We start from the raw sequence: 22312 nt of genomic DNA on the forward strand, positions 1-22312 counted from the left end.
GACACCAAAAATTAATTTCGCCAATGAAAACCTTGCTCTGTGAAGAGTCATCCCATTACAGCACCCAGGAACTGGGGCTGGCCAATGAAGTGAGGATGGATATATGGGAGCAATCCTTCCTTGCGGGTAGCAAGAGTGGTGCAATTACTGTTGCAGAATGGATTCTATAGCCTCATAGCTCTGCAGCTCTTATCACCCATCTTGGATGGATTAGAGGGTCCTGCTCCTTTCCTAATCCACCCATGCTCTCTTATTTTCTTGCCTAAAAAGCTGCAAACTCCCAGACAGCATCCAACCCAGAATTCAGCTATTCTGTTTAAAGCTACCCCCAGATCCATAGAGCTGAAGCATGAGACCTGCCTATTTAACAAAGATGTTCTGATACCAGTGATCACCAGACAACACTTCTTCCTTTCCCACTGTTCCATTTGCAGTCCTGGCCCTGCACTTGAAGTAGAAATGCAGCCTATTGACCTTTGCATACCCTGAAGGAAAATACCGGGGAACAGGGTATTTCTGAGCTCAGCATTGTGGTTGCCAGATTGCCATCTCTCAGGCCATGGAATGTCTTGACATTAGCCGATTCCTCCGAATGCCAAATTAAAAGAAAAGCAAGTGAAAAGTATTCATATGCAACACCCAAAAGTTTATGGAGGCACAGAGGACAAGTGAAACAAAACCTTATTAGTCTCCTGTCCCAAATGGTTTCATTTCCCACTCTATAACCAGTTAATAAGCTTTCCCAGTGTACATCTGTCTGGTGTTCAGTTGAGAGGTGCATTTCTGTGTACTCTGACTGCTGTCAGCGGGAAACACCATGTCACAGGTAACTCACTCGCCTTTAATGCTCTTTATCCAATGTTTACAGAGGTTCATGCTCCGCTTCTGTACAGACCCACTATTCATCATGCCAAGCTGGAAGGGGAGGCTCTTCCCTCCTCACTCTTTTCTTCTTTGGAGATGTTAGTGCCTCTTAAGGTTGGTTCCCACAGATGCCATTGCACTGCCAAGTGTAACACACGCCTGCCAAATAAAAATTATATGTTTAAGTCCTTGTAAAGCATGACCACCCTTCCGACCAAGCTGACAACATACCTGAGCAGTTTTTGGGTGACAAACACATAAACGCTTGATGTAACTGTACAAATACATCTGTGGAAATAGCACCAGGGGAAGCCAAGGAGTGAGTAGTTGCTAACACCAGTTTAAACAGCACAGACACTGGCTGTGAAACCACAACACTGAGATGAAGCCTCCTTGCATATCACACATTATACTTCTTGTAGACAAGAAATTATCAAATGCGCTTTGCGTGCATAGATAGATGTAATTAATGCATGCAGCTGACTGCAGACCTTTGATTAAGATCAAGCGAAACAGCAACCAATACTTTGGATCAGAATGAGTGAACTAGCATTCCAATCCTGTTTTGAAGGGATACCTTGACACCAGTTTAATGGGACACTAATGAATTTTCTGTAGTCTTTACAGAGCAAAACTCCCAATGGCGTCTGTGGGAGCTAAACTGATTGCTAGAGCAACCTCTTTCTCCTAAATAAACTGCAAAATCCATTACCCGTACAGGGTAGAGCACACAGCACAAAATCACAGGTCCAGTTGATTAACTTTTCAATTTATGCTAAATAAATTTCTTATCCATGATGTGTAAGATATTCCACACGGTACCGAGAGGGCACCACCAAATTTCAAACTTGAATTCACCCATCTGGGATAAGGAGATCATCTCATTTGACACCGATTAGTATGTGAAAGACTCCACAGTGCTGAGAATCAGGATACTGGAGAGTTTTGCAGACATCTCAGCTTATTGTATATTTGCATACATTCTTCTTCAAATTCAGGCCCAAGTCATTCACTTTCCTGCTTTGATCCACAGCTCACTGCTCTGGAGGGAATCTGCAAAGCCAGGATGGTTGGCTGGGACATAGCAGTGATGCCAAGTCAAACCGTACCGCTTTTTGTCAGCAAAACCTCACAAGATCATCAGAGCAGTGGGTGGCCGTACGTTCACAAGACACTGGCAAAGGCATAAGAAGAAATGCTGTTATCTTTCCAGTGCTGCTGTTATCATCATTGCCTTTTTTGTTTTATGAGAAGCTAGCACCTTGTCTCCTGTGTTATACTTGGGGACATACAATGGCACAGTGAGAAAACCACTAGCCCAAAGATCTTAGTTGAAAAATAAGGAAGGAGAGAGAAGGACACAAGCATGCCCAAAAAGGACATTGGGACCATAGCTGACAGCAAGAGGTGGTTTCAACACACATACTGCTATAGATTTTATATAAGCATACACACAGCTTAAGCACAAGACTTACAAGTGTTATGATTCCTGCACATTTTCCTATGAAATTGGAAAGTGGAATTGAGTTTGCTTTCAAGATGGCCTGGGTTGCTCCTCCTGTGACTGGGCACAATACAGTGGGAGAAAACACAAAGGTTCCTGACGAAGGAGAAAGTGGGCACATGAAAGTAAGTCCTTGTAGTAGGCTATAAGCCTTTTTCCCAGACAATTTCCCATACCAGATAATCACAATATGTATTAAAACCCTACTCTGAGCTCCTGGGGTTCGGTGATGTTTAATCCCAGCCTCTGGGTTTGGGTCAGAGTTTTGCTTCGGTTGAGCATTTCCAGGTGGAAGATACCACCAACTCAGCCAAAAAAACCCTGTGTTCTCTCTTGTGGGAATTACGGTAATAACCAAACATTATATTAATTTTTTTGGTATTTCTCTGCAATAAGTTTCTACAGATTGACTTGCTTATTCAGAGGAAAGGTTATCATCACATGAGACAAATTTTGCTCTCCTGTTCTAATATGACTAGGCACAGTCTGAATCACCAAGAATGTATTTTTACCACCGAAAATCTTTAGCAACTGTCAAAGCTTGTTTCAGTAAAATGTACTCATAAGGAGCTCATAAACATTCAGCCTGTGAAACAAGCCTGAACTAATACAATATGTGTTGTGTTCGTAAGGCTGAGAGGAACGCAAACTGTGACAGTTTACTTCACAGTTTAGACAATTAAGGTCTGTTTTATTCTATGGAGTAGCTGTTGCAGAAGTGGATGTATTTTAACTAGTGGAATAACTCAGTCTGAGGACACTGCTCAGTTCCACATTAGGAGCAGAGTTATGATCACTGACTGCTTTTGCCTCAAACACGTTATTACCTGCACTAAAACAAGACAGCACAAGTGAGACTCCGACCTCCGATAGCTTCCAGGCACTCGACACGCTGCACGCTCCACCTTGCACCTCCTGAGCAGGGACGCCAAATTCTTTAAAGCTTCAATTCCACCCTGTGCAGGCCTGGGGAATAATTGATTTTTTTTTTTTTTTAATTTTCACAGGAAGGAACCAGCGAGCTAAGGCATAGAGCTGCCAGAGTGCTGCCCGGGGGACCACCACACAACGAGAAGCAAAATCAAGTTACGTGCTGTCAGAGAGCAGCAAGCAGTGCTTTGCTATTAGGCACAGCTTTGCTATTAGGAAGTAATCATGAATAGTTAAAAGTCCATGAGAGTTATGATGCTTTTTATACATTTTATATCGTATTCTTCCACTCCAACATTTTAACCTGTCCTTTGTTTGACCAGCTAGAACACCACTGGAAATGCTTTGTTCTGCTACAGTGGTTTGTGCTGTATAATTTGTTGTCACTGTTAATGATTGCTCGGTTAGCGTGTTACAATTGATGGTAGAAAGCTAAAGGAAGATTCCGAAGCCCTGCTAGATTATTGTTCTAGGGAGAAACGTTTACAAAACTGGAACTCATACATGTAATTGGTATCATTATCTCTTTACTGGATAGATGTAAAATTTAATAATGTCTCTATAATAGCTCTCACAGATTTCACTTATCACCACAGATAATTAAGCACAAATATTCTATTATATTAAGGGAAAAAACCCAGGAAGATATTCTGACAAAAAGTTTGTCTTTAAGTGATGAAATCTATTGTGTCCTTAGATTATTCTTATTATTCAGTTCATTGTATGTTCCCTCTTTTTTTTTAACATGCATTTTTACTGCTTTTCATTGGTTCCCTGATAAATCAACATGGTTATACTGAATGATTTTGTAGAGAAAGAACAGAACAGCTAATCCACTGAAATTATTCTGAAGCATTATTCTAAAAGTGAGTGCCTCACTTCACGTTACAAACTGCACCCTTCTTGTCCTCCAGTTTTAGCTGAGATGTCAAAAGGAAGCAGCTAGAACAGATAAGAATGTGACAGCCCTGAATGCTGGCAGGAGGGAGCTGGAGGTGACAGCCTCCGCTGCAGTACAGGTGGGGAGGACAAGAACAGCCAGGGCATTTTTATGTCCTCAGGACATATGGATATTTGTCACATATGTCTCCGGGCTGCGGGCAGCTAACACAGAGATCTTTCAAGACAGGGAGCAGCTGAATGCTCTCCAGGATGGGAGAAAACCAGATATAATTCCTGAAGTCATCTTAGCTAACCCCTCCTGAACTGCTCCAAGCACTAAGTGCCTTTTCTTCAGGAAGATGAATTGCAGGATTAAAAACCGTAAGGGAAGACCTCCCGTTTCTCATTCTTCTAGAATTACGAATATTAACTCTGAAATTACTTTTACTATGATGATGTGATGGGAGAGGAGGGACTGTATTATAAAAATATAAAATAGACTATGCCTATTACAGACAATTAATAATGTATACAGTGCTTGCAACATTCATATAACTATAGATTTATAATTCTGCTTCAAAATGAGGAACAAGGATAACATGAATTTTTATTACTGAGTGAAGAGAAAGAAATTACTTGGAGGGTTTTTCTCCAATATTCTTTTGGCTTGCTGAAATTTAAATTACACTGAAAGGGCAAATTTTAAATCAGAATGATTCTTGGGAATGAGGTATTTCCAAGTCCTGGATTTTTTTCTAGTCAGAGAGCAAAGATTATACACCCTTTCTAAGTTTTCCTCAGAGTTTTGTTGACTGTTATTTGTAATGACTGGAAACTGCTGTGGGCAACTCCTGGGGCTATAGCAGCACATATTTCCCAGGAATAGGTGGTAGCTGAAATAGGCTTATTTCCTCCAAAAGAAATATACTTGCATTTTTCATGAGTGGGAACAGGGGCTATGTTGTGGGGCACTCTCTTCTAAGAATTTATCCTGGTGCTTCTGAATTCCCTTTTGACTGCTCAATCTATATATACTTTTATGAAGAATATAGATGAAAAGCTAAAGCTTTAGAAGTGACCCAGCTTTTCTCTGGCTATTTAGGGAGGTGGCTACACAAGTGTGTGTTGCAATCCATTGGAAATTTGCACTAGAGAAGAAAGGACTCAGCTGGGACAGAATAGCATCAAGGAACTGTAACTCCTGCTCTGCCAGTCCTCGTGCCTCCACCTTCCCCTTCATCCATCCATCTTCCTTCCCGCACCACCTCCTGCTTCCTTCATCACCATTCTGCACAGGAGATGCTCCTGCTCAGCATGTCCACAGCGAGCAGGATGAGAGATCTCTCCGACAAGCAGAAGTAGCAGGTCACCTCCCTGACTTCGAGCCCATCTGCCTCTGACAGTCCCAGCTACGCTGAGGCATCACGAGTGCCAGTAGAAGGTGAAAACGTAACACCAGCAGGGACAATTTCAGGCCACAGAGTTAAGTTTTAATCATGTATCTCCCACTAATGTCAGAAGAAATTATATGGCTAAATCCCTGCAAGCTGTTTTGAATATCTGAAAGTTAATTTTACAGTTAGCGCTGGGGCAAAGAAACGGGACTGCCCACTGGCACACGCAGTGACTAACAGAGACTGGCAGGACAGAAAAAGATTAGTGGCTGAAAAACACATCCCGCTCCATTATTTCACCCCTGAAGGGTAACGATGCTTTTGGCGTGTGATACATTACTGTCACCCCCGGAATGCAGGAGCCTGCACACTGCACGTACTCCTGCTCTGCTCCCCTCTAGGGAAGGACACGGACACAGGATCCTTGCAAGGATTTCTGTACACAAGTACTTCATTGCCTCTAAAACACTTGGACAGCTCGTTGCCAGGCTGAGTAACTGCCTTTAAAGGCAGCCTCCGACTTATTGAGCTAATTGCCAGTGACAGAAGCATTATCATATCTCTTCATATTCCCAGACAGAGCTCAATACAGCATCCCCGGTGCCTCCATCACCCAAAATAACTCCACTGGCTGCGCCAATTTCCAAGACACCTTTTGTCCGGGGTGTTGGGCACCCCTCTGTTTCTAGAAAGAGCAGGGAATGGAAGTGTTCCCCATTCACTAGCACAGGCACTTGTGGAGGTGGAATATGAAGTGCCAGACTATCTTATAACTAACAATGCTTTCCTTTCACTCCTGGGTAACAGTTCTAGGGTTGGTTTTGTGGTTTGTTTTGTGGTTTTGTTTTTTTTTTTTCAGTAAACTTTAGGAACCTATAACCTTCCACTTGTAAATCTGCTCAAGGTCACTGCTGTGCTCCCATCACACACACTGTCACAGCAGGGAGAGGCTCTAACACCCAGGAAACTTTGAAAAAAGTAGACAGCGAGCAGACAGATGACTAGAAACTCCACATACAGATGGCTTTCAAAGGCTTTGCATTTCAAAATGACCGGATGTCACCAGATCAAAATAAAGATTTTCCTACCAACATATAACACACTAACATATAGCACACTACTAAAGTCAATGAAGTCCCATACAGTACCTGGAAGCACTGGGCATCCTGCTCTCTACTACACCACCTTCTGCATGATTCATTCAACGGTTGCAGGTTTAATGTCACCACAGCTGGGGAAATCCTTGACATGCAACAATCAGTAGGAAAACAGGTCACTCAGAGCCTGCCTGGAAGGTATTTTTGATCATTCAAGAGAAAAAGTTCCATGGGATGATACCACATTTCATCTCTGTAAGAGGCATTACCTTCATACAACATTTTCTTTTAGCTATTGAGGCCAGCTGAGACTACGCCAGTCAGACCACATCCGACAAAACTTGACACTGAGTATTTGGAAAGCTTCAGGATTATTGTGGAATGAATTCATTGTGGGAGTCAACAGTTTTGTATTCGCTCAGGGATAGACTGGGAAAAAGGAAAATACAGAATTGGAAGGTATTAAAGGAGAGAGAAATCCAGACTTAAGATACATAATACACAACTGAAACATCTTTGGTTATTATTTTAGTACATTTTCAAATACCCTGAACTATTTATTAGTAAAGTAGAAGTCTCTATGACATGAAAGTGAATCACCTCTTCCATTTATCATGGAATTTATTGCATTTCTGAGAATCCCTACGATTCCATCACTCATCATTTTTGCACTGAGCGTAATGATACTGGAGTCTCTGCTTGAAATTCAGGTCTTGACATGTTTTTATTTCTGACCCCTCTAAATCTGTGCTGGATCTTTCTGGTATAACTTTTATACTAGATACTACAATTTTCTTTACCTAAAAGGAAATGATGACTGTCCCTGGAAATATTATCACCATAATGTGGCCTATATTAGCATATAACTAGCTAACAAGGACACACTATCATTTTAAGGAACGATGTTCATAAATTCAACCTGTAATGGGCTTCATCAATATAAAAGTTACACTTCGCTGCTTCCTCTGTATTTCAAAAGCAGCTGGTAAACAGAGGCTTGTTTGCTATTGACTCTTACCTCAAATTACAGCAGATTCTCCTAGAAGGGAGACAAATTCCTTTCCACTTTAAAAAACGCAAAGAAAAATCCCCACATTATTCAAAAAGCATTTAAATATGAAAATACATGGCCTTAAGGAAATGCAAACATAAAGATGGTGACGTTCAGAGAAGGGAAAAGAAAAAAAACCACAACTTTGAAAATTCGAGTAACTAACGTTAATGAGGAGGAAAATGAAATAAAAATCTTGGAAGTGAATAGAATGAACTAGCTTTCATTTGCAAGTGATAAAATTAATGAAGCACTAGTAAGCTGCAGAAACAGTGTGCTATCTACTACATGGGAACCTCTAGAAAACAGCTACTTCTGGTCTCTGAGAAATGAGAAGTCTCTCCCCAGCATCTACCATCCCTTCATTTTTGTAAGGAAGATATTAGAGACTTGAAATTATTAATGTGAACGGGCAAGGAAGCCTAACACTTCTAGGCTTCAGCTTCCACACGTGTTTCTGGAAAACATTACCTTAATTTGCAAAGGATTTATTGCAGAAGAAAGTGATTTAATACTGATGTGATTTTTTTGTTAAAGTCCCAGTTCTGCAATGGCTTAAGAATGGGTGTCATTTTATGCCATGTAAGTGGGCAACACGTGCAGTTTTATGTATCTATTTGCAGGATGAAGTCACAAGATAAAAATTAAACAAGCTGAATGTTTGTTCTCATGCTCACAAAAACTATGGACAAATCTACTAAAAGCAGGAACTCTCTCACTTGTTCCTTCGTATCAGTTAGCGATGATGTTAGTGTTTTTGCACAGAAGTGAGTTTGGCTCTACATATGAATTTTAAAATCTTCCTCAGGAAAATCAGTGATGGAAGAAACCAGAGCAGAGCTTTTCACACATTTTTTAAATTGAGACAGAAGTGGTGAAGTTAACAATATTTACTTTGCTGTTCCTTGTGCTGATTAGACCAAACACAGAACAAGGATAAATCCATCGCAGAGAATATTTTTCAACACTCACTGCTGAAACCGTTTAATTAACTGTTCTCTTGGGGTCAATAACAGCTTATGTTAAGCATTTGAGTTCATCTAGAACCAATAGCTGAATCTGTGTGTTTGATCTGGCATTTTTAATCTTGTAAATGTGGCTCTTGCTGTAGAATCTAAGAGCACCTCACTAATTGCAATTTTTTGACTTTATAGAAGAATTGCATCCATGGTAATAGAAAACTACCATTGTTCTTGTTTAAAACAGTGATGAAGTTCCCTTTACATAAAAATTATCCGGCAAAGAAAAGAGTATCTGAGAAGTACTAATGGCTTTTTTTCTAGATGAAGTAAGGATAATCCACAGGACGCTGTCTTCCTCTTTGCAAAGAGACCTTCTGAAAGGAGATTTCACCCCCCCTCCTTTTAGAGGTATAAATACCTTCGAGAGAAGGAAAACATTGCCAGAACTGAGGACTTTTTATGAATTATTATAAGAATATAAAATTGGTGTATTTTCTGTAATTAGGCCTGGAACCGAGAAAACTGAATTAAAACATAAGATTTTGGCATTTGAAACATCACATTTGGGAATAAGTCCTCTAATTTCTTCTGGTGCCAGTTTTTTTCCCCCCTCGGAGAGCAGCCAGCATTGCATCTGATAAACACACCTCATATCACACAGAAGATGTTTTCTGGTAAGGCAGTGTGCAGTCAAGCTTGGCTTAGTGCTAAAGTAAATTGGCCACATGAAGTGTCATTTCAATGCGGAACTAATCCAATGAGCTGGAAGTTATAACAAATCCTTTCACAGGAGGGATTATTTCCTATTCTTATTCATAGGGATCAGGCCACACAGCGGGAAATGGACAGTCTTCAAGTTGCACCAATTAGCACCCAGTTGCTACCATTTTGGTTTTCTGGTGTTCCCTAACAGATAAGCAACATGGGAACATAAAGCATGAAGGTTTGGCAGGTACTAGAATAGCTTTTAGTGCTGGAAGTAGAATGAAGAGCACAACAGTTAGCTATTTTAAATGCTTTCCATACCAAACCTGCCCCCTGGTGTCATCAGATTATTTCTCCTGTGTGTCCACTGTGGTGGAGCTGGGTGCATAATTCTAGACCTCGAGAACTAGGAAAAGATGAAAACACTAGATAACATGAAAGAATCTAGGGTAGCAGAAGGTTATAGGTGTGTGCAGATATGTGGCGAGAAAGCAATCACAAGTTGTCTGCTCTGATTTTTACTTTAAAAAGTCACCACTGTAAGTTACAATGAATATTTTTGGGGTAAGTGGACTTCTCACATGATATCCCTTTCCTACTATTAGTGGCCTATTATAATTTTGGTATAGAATACCGCTTTTTCAAGTTAAGGAAAACAAGATCACTTGCCTTTAGGAAAGTGGCTGAGTCCTCCCAAGAGAAGTACATGCCTTAAATTCCCCAACCATTCCCACCAAGATGGGTGTCACCAGCCTGCAATGTATTGCACAGCTGACAGGATCCCAGGAAGAGCTGAGCTTCCCAGACATCCTGGTATTCTTTCAGCATGAACAACAATCTTTTTAATGAGAGGTGTCAGGTGCCAAAATCAGGTGATTATTAGTTATAAAACTATTAGCCTGGAAAAGCGTCCAGCCTTTGTGTAGCTTGTTGTTAAATGACCCAGTTTGAGTACATCATTTGTCATCATACAGAAACGGTCTTCGTTACTTGAAAGAAAACTTAGACTTTTAATATTCATCAAGGATGAAACCATCCTATAAAAGTAAGAGCATTTTAATTTGAGGCACTTGATTATGTGGCTTTTGCTTTTCAAGCATGTCATACAATGCACTTGAAAACCTTGTATCTGGGGGTGTTTTTCTATTAACATACAATAGCCTCTTAATAAGGAGGGAGATCTCTCTCCTCTGATATATTAACATCTCATTATATTGGACTGAAAAGACCTATAGAACAGAGACCTGCCAATAACATGAATTATTTAGCTGCTGGGGTGTAACACAGTTATTAGATTGTAATTGGTTTGCTTTTGCCAAAAGGAAGCTGTTTGTCATTACCACCTCTGCATTAGCACAAAGTTTATAGCAGTGGAGTGCTTTAAAGAAAACTACGTCTGTTTTGAACTGCTTCCCTTCTGCTTTGATCTAATGGTTCTTGAAGCACTGAGAACTGGACAGTCCCATCAACTGCTAGTATCTACAGAAATAATACATACTGTGTGGAATTCTGTTAAAGAGTACTAAATATTCAATGTGACAATAGAATTGCTGTGCAGCATCCAGACAGATTTACACTTCCAACATGGGAACCAAAGCTAATCAGGTAATTTTCTCTTGGGAGTTCACTGCTGGTCCAAAGTAAATGGATTCAGCTCCAAAGCTGGTCACTAATGAGCTCTGAGCACTTACAGAGAATCACAAGAGCAGGGAGTTTGTACTACAGGAGACTGAATGTAACTGATACTCAGGAATTCCACTCGATAAAGGAATCCTTTTCCTTAGGCATCATCTGAGCTAAGTAGCTTATAGAGCAAGCAGGAAAATTGCCATTTTGTCTTCAGTTTTACGGTGGGGTACATTGAATGTACTGAATACAGGCAGGACCTCCAAGGATTAGAAAATAAGTACAAAAGCTGTTCAGAACCCTCAATTTTATTTTTCTACTGCACTATTTTAAATTGTAAAGTGACTAGACTATTGAGACAATTACAGCATGTTGCTTGTTCGTATTCCAGAATGTTCGTTCTCTTTTCACATTTAATACACTGAAATATATGCACAACCACGCTGAGCGGGGTAATTGAAAATTAAACAGCCAGAATTACTCATGACAGCAATATTTTAAATTCAAATAAGTTTCATAACATATGGCATTTGTTAGACCTAGTCTAACAAAACATTTTGTAGTTGCTTAGACGAAGCAGGTGCTTGCTTTCTGTAGTGCTGGATCTGCACCTGCATTGTCTGAGACACAACTCAAGCTGGCTGCAATATCAAGGACAGGCCTGGCTAAACAGGTTTCGTATCAAAATGCTTCATCAATAGCCTTATCCCCTCGATAGACTCTCCAGTGCATCTTAGATGCTGAGAAAATTTGCAACTGCCCTTTTGACAGGAAATCTGACATCTCCAAAGCAAATTGTTCTCTGGATTTACAGAACAGCAGCAGACCAGTTTATACATGCATCTATTCAGGCATTAGGTCAAGAAGGAGGAAGGCTGGTACACCTCAAGAAGAAGCGGTGTGACACTGTCAGATGAAATTTCCTTTATTCTTGCAGGGTACAACACCTCTTGGGCATTTCTGAGTGCAAGAACTGTTATCAGACAGCTTAAGTGGCATCTCCAAACATCAGAGTACTCCACAGTCTAATTAAGATGTCCAATATACATGCCAAAGTTGGGAGCAGTGAGTTCTTCTGTACCGCACAGAGTTTCTGGAGGTGATTTAGAAGATCAGCCCTTTCCAGCTCCCGATGCAGGGACCCAGCCCAGCTAATGCAAACATCGCACTCGCAGACACCGTTAAGGGAAGGGTGCTGAGACACCCCAGTCATCTTCAGTGACCGCAAAACTGTTTTCTCAGGTTTGAGACGGGGTGGAAGTTTTCCCTGCAGTGACCAGGAACATGGAGTTACTCTTATTATGGGCTATAGCCTCCCCAAACGAGAAACTGAAAGAAACAAATCTTAGACAACTCTTTGCTTCATACCTTTGCCTTCAATATCAGAAGCAACAATATCGATATAAAACACAGAAAATACACTAATTGGTGTCATCTAAGTAATGATCTAATCTCTCCTTCTTTGTATCCTTCAATATATATCCTATAAATTTGCTCATTCTAGAGATTATTCAGACAGGGTTCTTGTAACTAAGATGCTATGCACATGTATGTGTGTTAACAAACCTTATGTATGTTAAAGAAGGTACTAGTAAAAGAAATATCTACTTTCACATGTATAACCAAAGATTAATTAAAAACATATTGGAGTAGATGGTAGAGCTGTCTCTTACATTGTGAAAGGCTTTGGGGTATTAGGGACTATATCAAATTATTTACTGTATTGCCCGGTGTTTGGGTACCCTGCTGTCTGATCACCAATTTCACTCCGCATACACGGTAACACAACCAGAATTGCTGGGGGAAGAGTCGTGATTTTAGATTCCTGGATTTCATGGGCATGTGGGAATCAAACTAAAGAGTGTTAATTACTTTCCCCTTTAATGACAGGTAGCATTCCTCTGTCAGTTGTTGCTCTCTTTTTCCAATGCTGTTTGATCTATTTGTGGGAAACTCTTTAACAGTAATGCTCCTTGGCTGGGAAACAATGAGATGTAGAGTAGAAAACTGATGCTCTTCATTACAGTAATTTTCAACCTGTCTGACAGCAATAGGAATTCAATTACAGTCCTCCAGTGGCAATAAGCTCCATGCACTAGATCTTAATTGTTCAACCATTAGTTTGCAATTTGCATTTGTACTGTAGTGACAGCTGACTTTTTCCATCAGTAGTAGACATTTATATTCATGAAAAACCAAATATATCAGTACATCTAGCTCAGCGAGGAAACTTTCTATAACAATAAAGCAAACTTATTTACTTAAATTATTGCAATAATTAGCAGCTCTCCAGTCTGACTTATAGGTTTTCTGTGCTATTACAAACCAGAGGCACAACTGTGCATTCTGAGAGGTAGTTACCTTCGGTATCTGTATTATTTACACGTTGATTCCCTCCTCCCTTAAAGAAGTCACATGAAGTTTAATAGGAAAATGTTTCTGGTACAGGTAGGTATGATCTGAACACTACGCTTCTGAAGGGTGCATGTTATAGATTTGCACATTTATAAGTGATAAACACAGATAAACGTATATTTGTGAGGGTGCAAACAACCCCTTTATCTTTTGTATGTGCACAGGGATAGTCCACGTACAAATAGGCACAGGTATGTGTAAAAGTTCTCCTAGCACAAAGCCTTTCTTAGGTAGCTGAGGTCAATCCCTTTTTTTTTTTTTTGCATTCCCTTGGAGATTCCCAAGTCTTGTTTTGTAAGTGTGATCTTCCTCTCCAGCAGTAAAGAGTCCACGCATTCCTTCAGGGAAAAAAAGGAAGCACAAAGCAGAGGTGGAGGCAGGTGGAGAGCAGCATTGCTGCAGCCTGGTCAGAGGGGGCACGCACGGGGCACGTCTGCAGCTCTGAGAAGGGTCCCTTTCTACTAGTGCATCTACTTTCAAGCCCTTTCTGGTAAACACAACACATCTTCCCTCTGGTGTAGTCACACCAGCTCTCACAGTAACACCGGCTAGGCTATAAAAAGCACTCCTCAAAAAGAGCAGAAGATTTTGCTGGCACAGCAATGTCAGTGTGGGGTAAGCAATTCCCTCCAAAAAAACTTATAGAGAAGGCTTTGTAGACCAGTTTTGGAACATCCAAGGGGGCTTGTCAAATCATAATAAGTGCAGCACTACCTACTTGGTAACTACCCATTACTGACCAGGGTGAGGCGGGTCTTTGCTGATGGCTGAGCCTCCTGATGGCTGCAGTCAGGAACTCCTGCCTCAGGAGAAGTTTGACAAGGCTTTGACAATAACGTATTAACACAATAGCTTGTGGCCTTCACCCTCCCCCTCCCCCCCCAGGTATTTGTTAGCACGAATTTACAATCATTGCCAAAAAAAAAAAAAAATGAGGTGAGAAAGCAGGATTGTGTCACTAAGGCATGCGAAGCAGACATCGGTCCAGCACAGGTACAAGCTGGCAGTATCAAAGAACTACGTGGCTGCAATAAGGCAAATTCAAGACTAGGAAAGCAAAATTCAGTAAGTGAACATCGTGAGAATATTAGGCAAAATACCTGCTCTTACATCGCATTGATTTGGCAACTTGCATCAATCTTCACCACCTTTTTTTTTTTTTTTTAAGCATGTTATTAAGATCTGGGAAAAACAATGACAACTTGATGTTGTGTCCCGCAGGCACCTGCCTCGCCCTGATGAATTACTGCTGCCTCTCACTCCACAAATCACTTCAAGGCATAGTGAGCAAGAGGACCTTTTTTTTTGTGGGAGAAAATACCAGAGATTTCTGTCCAGGGCTAAAAATCCTTTTCCTTCCAAGCAAATAACATAGCCTGAGACTAGCAGTTTTGGGATGTTATCCAGTACAAGCCTCTCAGCCTAAAGATGCAATGTGCTTTACCAGTCTCTAAGGAATAATTCTGGCGGTGTCTATGTTTGTGTTCAGGATTGAGTCTGCTTGTGACAGCCCTGCAGAAGAAAGTTTCCACTTCATTATGATTTTCCCTGTTGTGGACACTGTTTATTTTCTCGGTATTTGCGTCAGATATGTTCTCTGACATTCTGAATCTAAATAGTAATTTATTACTGACTGTTTCTATTTTATGGAAAATGTTGTAGCTGCAATAGTAGGAAAAAAGCACCAGAAAAATTTTAGACTACTTTTTTAATTTTACTTTTCACTCTTAGAATAGATAAAAACTCAATTATTTCGATTCAGGACAGTTTAAACCAACCTGGTTTAGTTGTCTAAGCCGAGTCACATAAACAGCCTTGATTGGTACAAACAGGAGTTGTAGCTTTGCTTCAGAAATGTTAGTTCAGACATTTCATGTGCCTGTTTTCCTTCAAAGACTAGACAAACCCACAGCACTGGCCAGCACTGATTTCTAAGGCCCAAACCCTGTTTTGCTTTATGGTATTATCCCTATCTTAACCTAAATTTCATTTTTAATTGGGTTACAAGAAATCAGTTACAAACTGCAGCAAACTGCAGGAGTGAACCGAGGTTAACAGCTGTGTTTTCAGGGAAACATTTTTTCTTATAGAAAAGAAGAGGTTCAACTCATAAGTGCCGAGTGGATCAGAGTCCAGATCCTTTTGCTGTGGAGAAATAAGTCAATCACTAGTACATAGTTCAGGAGGAATAAAACCACCACCAGTATTTACCTGGGTGCAGCATAAATAAACATCCAGATAACTGCTTTAGGTTGCAGTCTATACTGGTAAAATATTCTTGACAGTACTAATTATATTATCACCCTCCTCATAGCTCTTTCTTCACCAAGGCAGCACAGATGTAAATCTTTATGACTGGAACCAGCAGTCTTTCAGATGAGCCATAAGATACTGTATAAACATTATAAGAGAGCACTGCAAGAGAATTCAAAGTGGTAAAGGTGCTGTTGGGATCTACGTAATCACTTTGAAAAGGGAAAAATTTCTATTAACCCGAGGTATGCAACATGTCAGATGTTATTGTCAGCTCTCAGCTGCCTCCTCTGAGCCTGATAATAGCAAGGACTTGTAATGAGTGTGCTGGCAGAAATATTACAAGCAATAAGCTCTGAAAAATCAATGGAGCATGTACCCTTCAAGCCAGTCTGGTGGAGTAACATCAAGTGTTATTTCAGGTGTTATTACAGCTTTGCATGCAACATTTATTCAGCCTGATTTCTTAAGACAAACCCTTTAAGCACTTTTCCCAACCCCAAAAATATATAATCAGTGTTATTACTGAACGTAAACAAAAAGCCTGTTTGGGTTTGCTTTATGTTCCTTAAAAATTATAACTCTTATCTCCCTCCTGCCATAAACAAACAAACAAAAAGCCTCTAAATGAGGATTGCCATTTAAGACAGAGAAAAACTTGTATCCGTATTTTCTCCTTTACATAAACACAACTCTGCTTGGCTATGCATCAAACATTTATCCCAGTGAGCTTTGAGTGCAGAAGACACTATCATGATTCATCATACATGTATGTTTACTAAACTTTATAAGTAGTGGAAAATAGGCCATAAATGCTGCTTAATGTTTTAAATCACTGTTTTGTCTAGCCAAAAATATTTCTGGAGTAGTAGTTCTAGAAATTCAGTTGATGAAAATTAAGTAGGCATGTGCTTTCCCTTTATACAACAAACTGTACATTGATAGGACACTAAATCTCTGAAGTGATATGGGTACAACAAAGGATAAGATGATGCAAACTGCAGGAAAAGAGCCAGGTTTCACAGTCTTTATCCTGAGCTGAGCTCTGCTATGCAGAACAACCCTCAAAGGCATGCGATCTGCCGTTCCCAGACTAACAGGAAAAAGAAAAGATCAGCTAGACTTTGTCTTATTTAAATGAAATGTCATTCAACAGTAAAATATTTTTTAAACATGAATTCTGCTTCAGCTGCTGCTTTGCAATGCCAAAAGTGAGGCAGCGCTTGCTGCAGCAGCTGAGGTTCTGCTCCAGGCACGGCCCCTGCCCGGCGTGGAGGCTGCAGGAGGATCCACAGGCAGCTGCCTGCTTCTTCCAGGCATCTCGCCAATCCATCAGGACTATGCTAATGTGGGAGCAGACAGCTCCAGCATGCCAGAAGATGCTCGTGTTAGATTCTTTTCTTCCCCTTCCTCTTTATAAATATACATATTGACAAATCCCCAAACCTTCAATGTGAACTTGAGGAGTTCGGAGGGAGATGTCGGGATTTTTCAGCATCCAGGTAGTTTCATTTTTCCTTCGCTTCCCCACTCCACCACACACAGATTGCAGAGCTCTCTGCTGTCCACCTCTCTTGTCAGGGTGTTGTTGGCATGCTGATGAGATACCCAGAGAGAGCAGCAGCTGATGGACCCACCACAATGTGGGCGCTCAGCAGGTGCTGTGACAGTGAAGCCACCAGCCAAATATGTGCCCCAAGACTGAGCTGTCAGAACACAACAGAAGTGGTACAGTTAAATGCCACCAAACAAGGACAACCTAAGGCTCATCAAACGTTTAAACGTAACTATGTCCTCCCCTTCAAAGCTCACTCAAATGCCTTCAAGGAAGGGGCCAAATCCAAACGCTCATCAGGAGTTTCCTCTGAATTACTTGAGTAAACCCTCATGGTTGGATGTGCCCATTTTACTGAGGTCCTCTGCTCCCTCCTGCTTCAGTCTGGAAGGGAAACTGAGGTGCTTTAATCGGATTCCACCACTTAAGAAAGGTAGTGAGGTTTGTCTCCATGGAGGAAGGGAATTGCTTCCCCAGACTGGTTCATCTACAATCCGAGAGGGTCTGAGTGAATGCCTCCAGGTTGGCTTTTGGGCCTGGAAAGGACATTTGTGCTCCCTGCCTACCTGCGAGCATCTTTCACTTAAGGACAGCATGGAGAAGAAAAATTTTCCATGACAGACACTGGTATTTAAACACTTGGTGTGGGGTGGGGACAGCTTTACTAGTAGTGTTATGCCTGCTAGAAGACAGAAGATATCCCACACTACAAGTTTTACCCATCCTTTGCAGAAAGGAGATAACATACTCCAGGTGGTTGACTCAGGAGTGAACATGGAGTACGTGCCATGGTCCTTTGTATACTGGACAAGTTAAACTTCTTATTGTCAGGCATTATATACACGACTCTCCCAGGTTAGATATTAACCTTTATTAAAGTCAAAGATTCCCAAGCTGAACTATTAATGCACTTAATTTTGGATTAAATCTTGAGGTCAGTTTTTAAAGCCTGTAAATCTAGACCTGTATTAATATTCCAGAAAAAGCTGATGTAACCACAGTATAATTCACAGGAATTTACTTCTAGAGATTTTCAAACAGTACAACAAAAGCCATCCTCTTTTACCTAGATCTCAGAGCTTTGCTGTCAGTGTGTACATTTACATCACTGAGCAACATCCAGAAATTCCTGTCTGATTGAACGAGATGCTACAATAAGTAGATAGGGTAGGTAAGCTTAGGATCCCCTGAGAGAAAGAGGAAGCTTGAATTGCCTTTGAGTATAGCTTACTTCCATGAAAACATTAACTAAGACCCCTGAACCGCAAAGTTTCGTATTTCTTTGTATCCTTTTCCAACAGCAAATTTCAGAATAGAGTAAGACGTGTGTTTGAATGCACAAATTCTCATGCACTGATACAGAAAATACAAATGCTCATTGCATGCCTCGTCCTCAGTGACTGGGTAACAAAGATACATGAGACAGGGCAGAGGAGGATAAAAATCAACAAATGCTTAATGGATGCAAAACTCATAAGGAAGCATGGGAAAAGACAATCTTGGCATTATCCGGCTTTCTCTCAGGATAGGTTGAAATTGATGACTGCTGTTTGGTTCTGAAGACAAATGGTGGATAGAGATGGTTCTCTGTTACAGACAGTTCCTTTTTATCCAGTGAAGCCTCCAGCAGTTTTAATTAGTATTGTTTTGCAGCTTCACAGTTTCTAACACCATAGATTATTTCTGCATGCAATGTTTCTTTGTTATTTAAGTGAAGTCACTTGTGTCTTGAAAGAATATGCTATGGAAAATACTATGGAGACTAATACATGCAACAGAAAGGAAGAGACTTTAATGAACTACTGGATATTAATGGTAAATAGTTCCAAAAACCTCAAATGTCAGAATGGCGAGAAAGTAGTTTTAAGGAGTATACCTAAAATTTTGCCAACAGCAAATAGAAAACCACTCCTCTTAGGTAATTTTCCTAGAGAAGGAAAGGAAATAAAGTATTTCTGTCAGTGCAGTCACAATCAAAGATCTCCTCAGCACCAAGGGCTGTAACAACTTGGCTTTCCTTCATGGCTGGCTTCCCATTAAATTATCAGGTTAAATTTAATATTCTCAATCCTTGTCTTGCAGGTAGGTCTAGAACCTGGGCCTACAGTACATAAAAAAGACTGCCTGTTGCTCTAAGAGAGACCTGCTTCTCAGTTACAGCACAATTTCAGCCATAAAAGCAAATCCCATCTCTGATGAGTAGAGCTTTCTCAGGAATGGTCCACATTCTCCACATTTGCTCACAGGAGCAAAAGGCTCCTGGACATCTTCCCCACCATCTCCTGCTCTAATGCAGCAGAACCAATTTTCTTGCAAAAAAAAACCACCAGGCAGGCCGATCGTTTTAAGAGCGTATAGCTCTGTGCTGCATATCAAATTCTTCCTTGCGGGAACAATCTGCGAAGGAGAGAATGACCCGTACCAGCACGTTCAATCTGGGTGCTTGCAGGAAGGGCAGGAGAGGGAGCCATAGGTGCAGTGGAGAAACAACTGGCTGCTGAGGGAAATCCAGTATAACTTTGTGGGTGTTGCCACAGGTTAGGAAGAGGACCAACAAGGAAAGTCTGCCATGAACAATCCATTTTCTTATCTCAGACTTACTGCAACTAATATATATCTTGGTGTCTATGAGCTCCTCCACTTGTACACTTCACAATCCCTTTCTATCCCCAGCACAGCACATATCAGGAAGGATCATGTCAGCAGTTAGGGAAGAATTAGTCTCATTCCCAAGAGCTTTGGGGGTAGTTCACCTCATTAGCAGGAGATGGACAAACTGGAGGTAGTTCAGAGAGCAACAAAAATTGAGGCAGATGGAAGGGGACTGACTTATTAGAGAAGATTAAAAGAGCTAGATCTGTGTAGCTTGGTTCAGCGACAGTGTCAAGGGAGCACAGACACTAACTATTAAGGTTTTTAGGGAATAAAAATGAAAAATGGGCTTTACATTGTAAGAACGTGTGGAACTAGCCCAAGTGAAAGGGAAAAATAAAGACACTCAAGAAATTGCTCTATCAGTTGAGAGATAGTTTGTACAAAACAAGGTTTCCATCTACTGCAGATCTATTTACCAACGACAGCACAGTGCACTGATGAATTTGGCCTTCAGAAAAGCTACAGTAGGGAATAATTTTAATACTGCATAAAAGGAATGTTTTTATGTTACTTGTTAAAACAGTAGCTGAACATGGAACTATAGATCTCTTTTCCAAATAAAGCAAACAGTAGAGAATATATGTCACTGGGCATCCTGCCTGAAGGAATTTCTGGTTTCTTAGCAGACCCAACATTTTACCTCTCACCTGAGGTTTGGCTTAGTGCCTTCCTATCTGATTCTCTCTTCTACTTCAGTGGTTTCAGCTGACCATAAAAAAAAAATAATCATAACTGGCTCCATTCCAAGCATTTCTTGTACAATTTACCAAGGTTTGGATCAAAGCCCTTTTAAACAAAAGGAGAAGCTTGTATCACTTAGTGAGTTTGAGTTAGGCTATTAGACCATTTTTTACAAGCTAATCTAAGAATCTGGAGGTCACTGCCAGAGTCATTTACCTGTTGGGTTTTTTCCCCTGGACGTCAAGACAACTCCACTTTTAGTGTTAAAATCTCAGACAAATGGTTCCGAAGCGACTACAAGAAGCCAGCCTTTGGAAAATATCTCAAATTCCTGGCAAGACTGCATAATCAAGCATTTATGTTTAGTGCATCTCTCATATTTAAGAATACTACCGCACTATCAGTTTATTGGCCTTTTCCACAGAAAGGTTGCCTGCTTCGCTTTTCCATTTATAAATTGAGACCATTTATTGGGCTTTTAGCAGACTTCTGGCATTAAAACACCACAGCATATATCATATATCATAAAATGTGTGATCAAAGGAGACTACCTCCTACTAAAGTTTCTTTTCTTCTAATCTTTCCTCCTCAGGCAAAAACCTGGATGAATAGATAAGTTAGTCCCATGAGATGGATGAAACTTTGATAACAAAGCTTATGCTACTTACACTGATACTCATTCAGATTTTCTAAGATCCGTTTATACAACATGATTAAAGAAACAGAAGACTTTATTCCAAAGTTCAAATATATTTCACTCACAAAATAAAGGCAAGATTATATCCTCTATGATTTTTTGAAATGTAGGAAAAGCATCAATACTAATTCCCATAATAGGGGAAAAAAATGTAGAGGTAAGGAAAGAGCCTTGTATTTTGTGTGCAAAGATAAGGCAGTAAAATATAACAAGGCAGTCAATGATAGTAATGTTAACATATTTGTTTACGTAGCTAGAAATCAATGAAAGTGTTCCAAAGAACATCAGATGTACTTGAATAACACACCTACCAAGGTGGCCTTGTTGCAGTTTCCCAAGAAACATGGAAGTGAAAATTTCAGGTACCTCTTTGCATCCTTCTGATCTTAGAGACGCAAAAACTAGTCCAGAAACTATTATGACTGATTTTTGAGAAACAGCTAGAAGATTTAATGTTCATTTAAAGATGGAGGCACAAGGGACAGAATCACTGGACTTAAAATCCCTGCCAGCAGTTTTAATGAATAAATAAATAAGTGCCTTTTTGCTGTTACCATACCAACCTGAGCCAAGGGTGGTATCCTTTTATTCTAAGTACAGACATGCAGAAAACCCTCATCTATGGAAAAGAATTAAATTAGCTTTCTACTAACTAGGTGAAAATACCTACAAGTTGTCTCAAGTTTTGCAAGTTTTGGTTGAGGAAGAAAGCCATGAGGTTGGGTTTTTTGGTGGTGTTCTTTTGTTGTTGTTTGGTTGTGGGTTTTTTTGTTGTTTAGACAATTTTCTTTCTTAAAAAAACAAAAAAAACCAAATAAACAAAAGTAGTAAAATGGAGAAAGCTGGAAAGATTTTTTGGGCAGCCTTTGTTTTCTGGCACTGAAGCACTTGAGAAGCTACGAATGATCCTCGCATATCCTGCACAGTAGCTTTCCACTGGCTCACGCCCAGCCTCCAGACTGCAACCACCACCCAAAGCAAAATAAACAACACAACTAGAAGATAAAATAACTCCTGTATCTCACAGAACACCCAATTCCA

General features: G+C 40.4%; 1 protein-coding gene across 1 annotated transcript in view; it reads left to right on the plus strand.

Annotated features, from left to right (window-relative positions):
* The first annotated feature begins 2403 nt into the window (after positions 1–2403).
* TRPC7 (transient receptor potential cation channel subfamily C member 7) overlaps positions 2404–22312 on the plus strand; it is a 181778-nt gene continuing 161869 nt past the window's right edge. The window contains exons 1-2 of the mRNA XM_074156134.1: positions 2404–2493; positions 3376–3458. Of these exons, the coding sequence (XP_074012235.1) occupies positions 2404–2493; positions 3376–3458 (173 nt within the window). The remainder of the gene's footprint in view (positions 2494–3375; positions 3459–22312) is intronic.

Source organism: Numenius arquata, chromosome 11 (assembly GCF_964106895.1).
Source record: "Numenius arquata chromosome 11, bNumArq3.hap1.1, whole genome shotgun sequence".
NCBI classification, from domain to species: Eukaryota; Metazoa; Chordata; class Aves; order Charadriiformes; family Scolopacidae; genus Numenius; species Numenius arquata.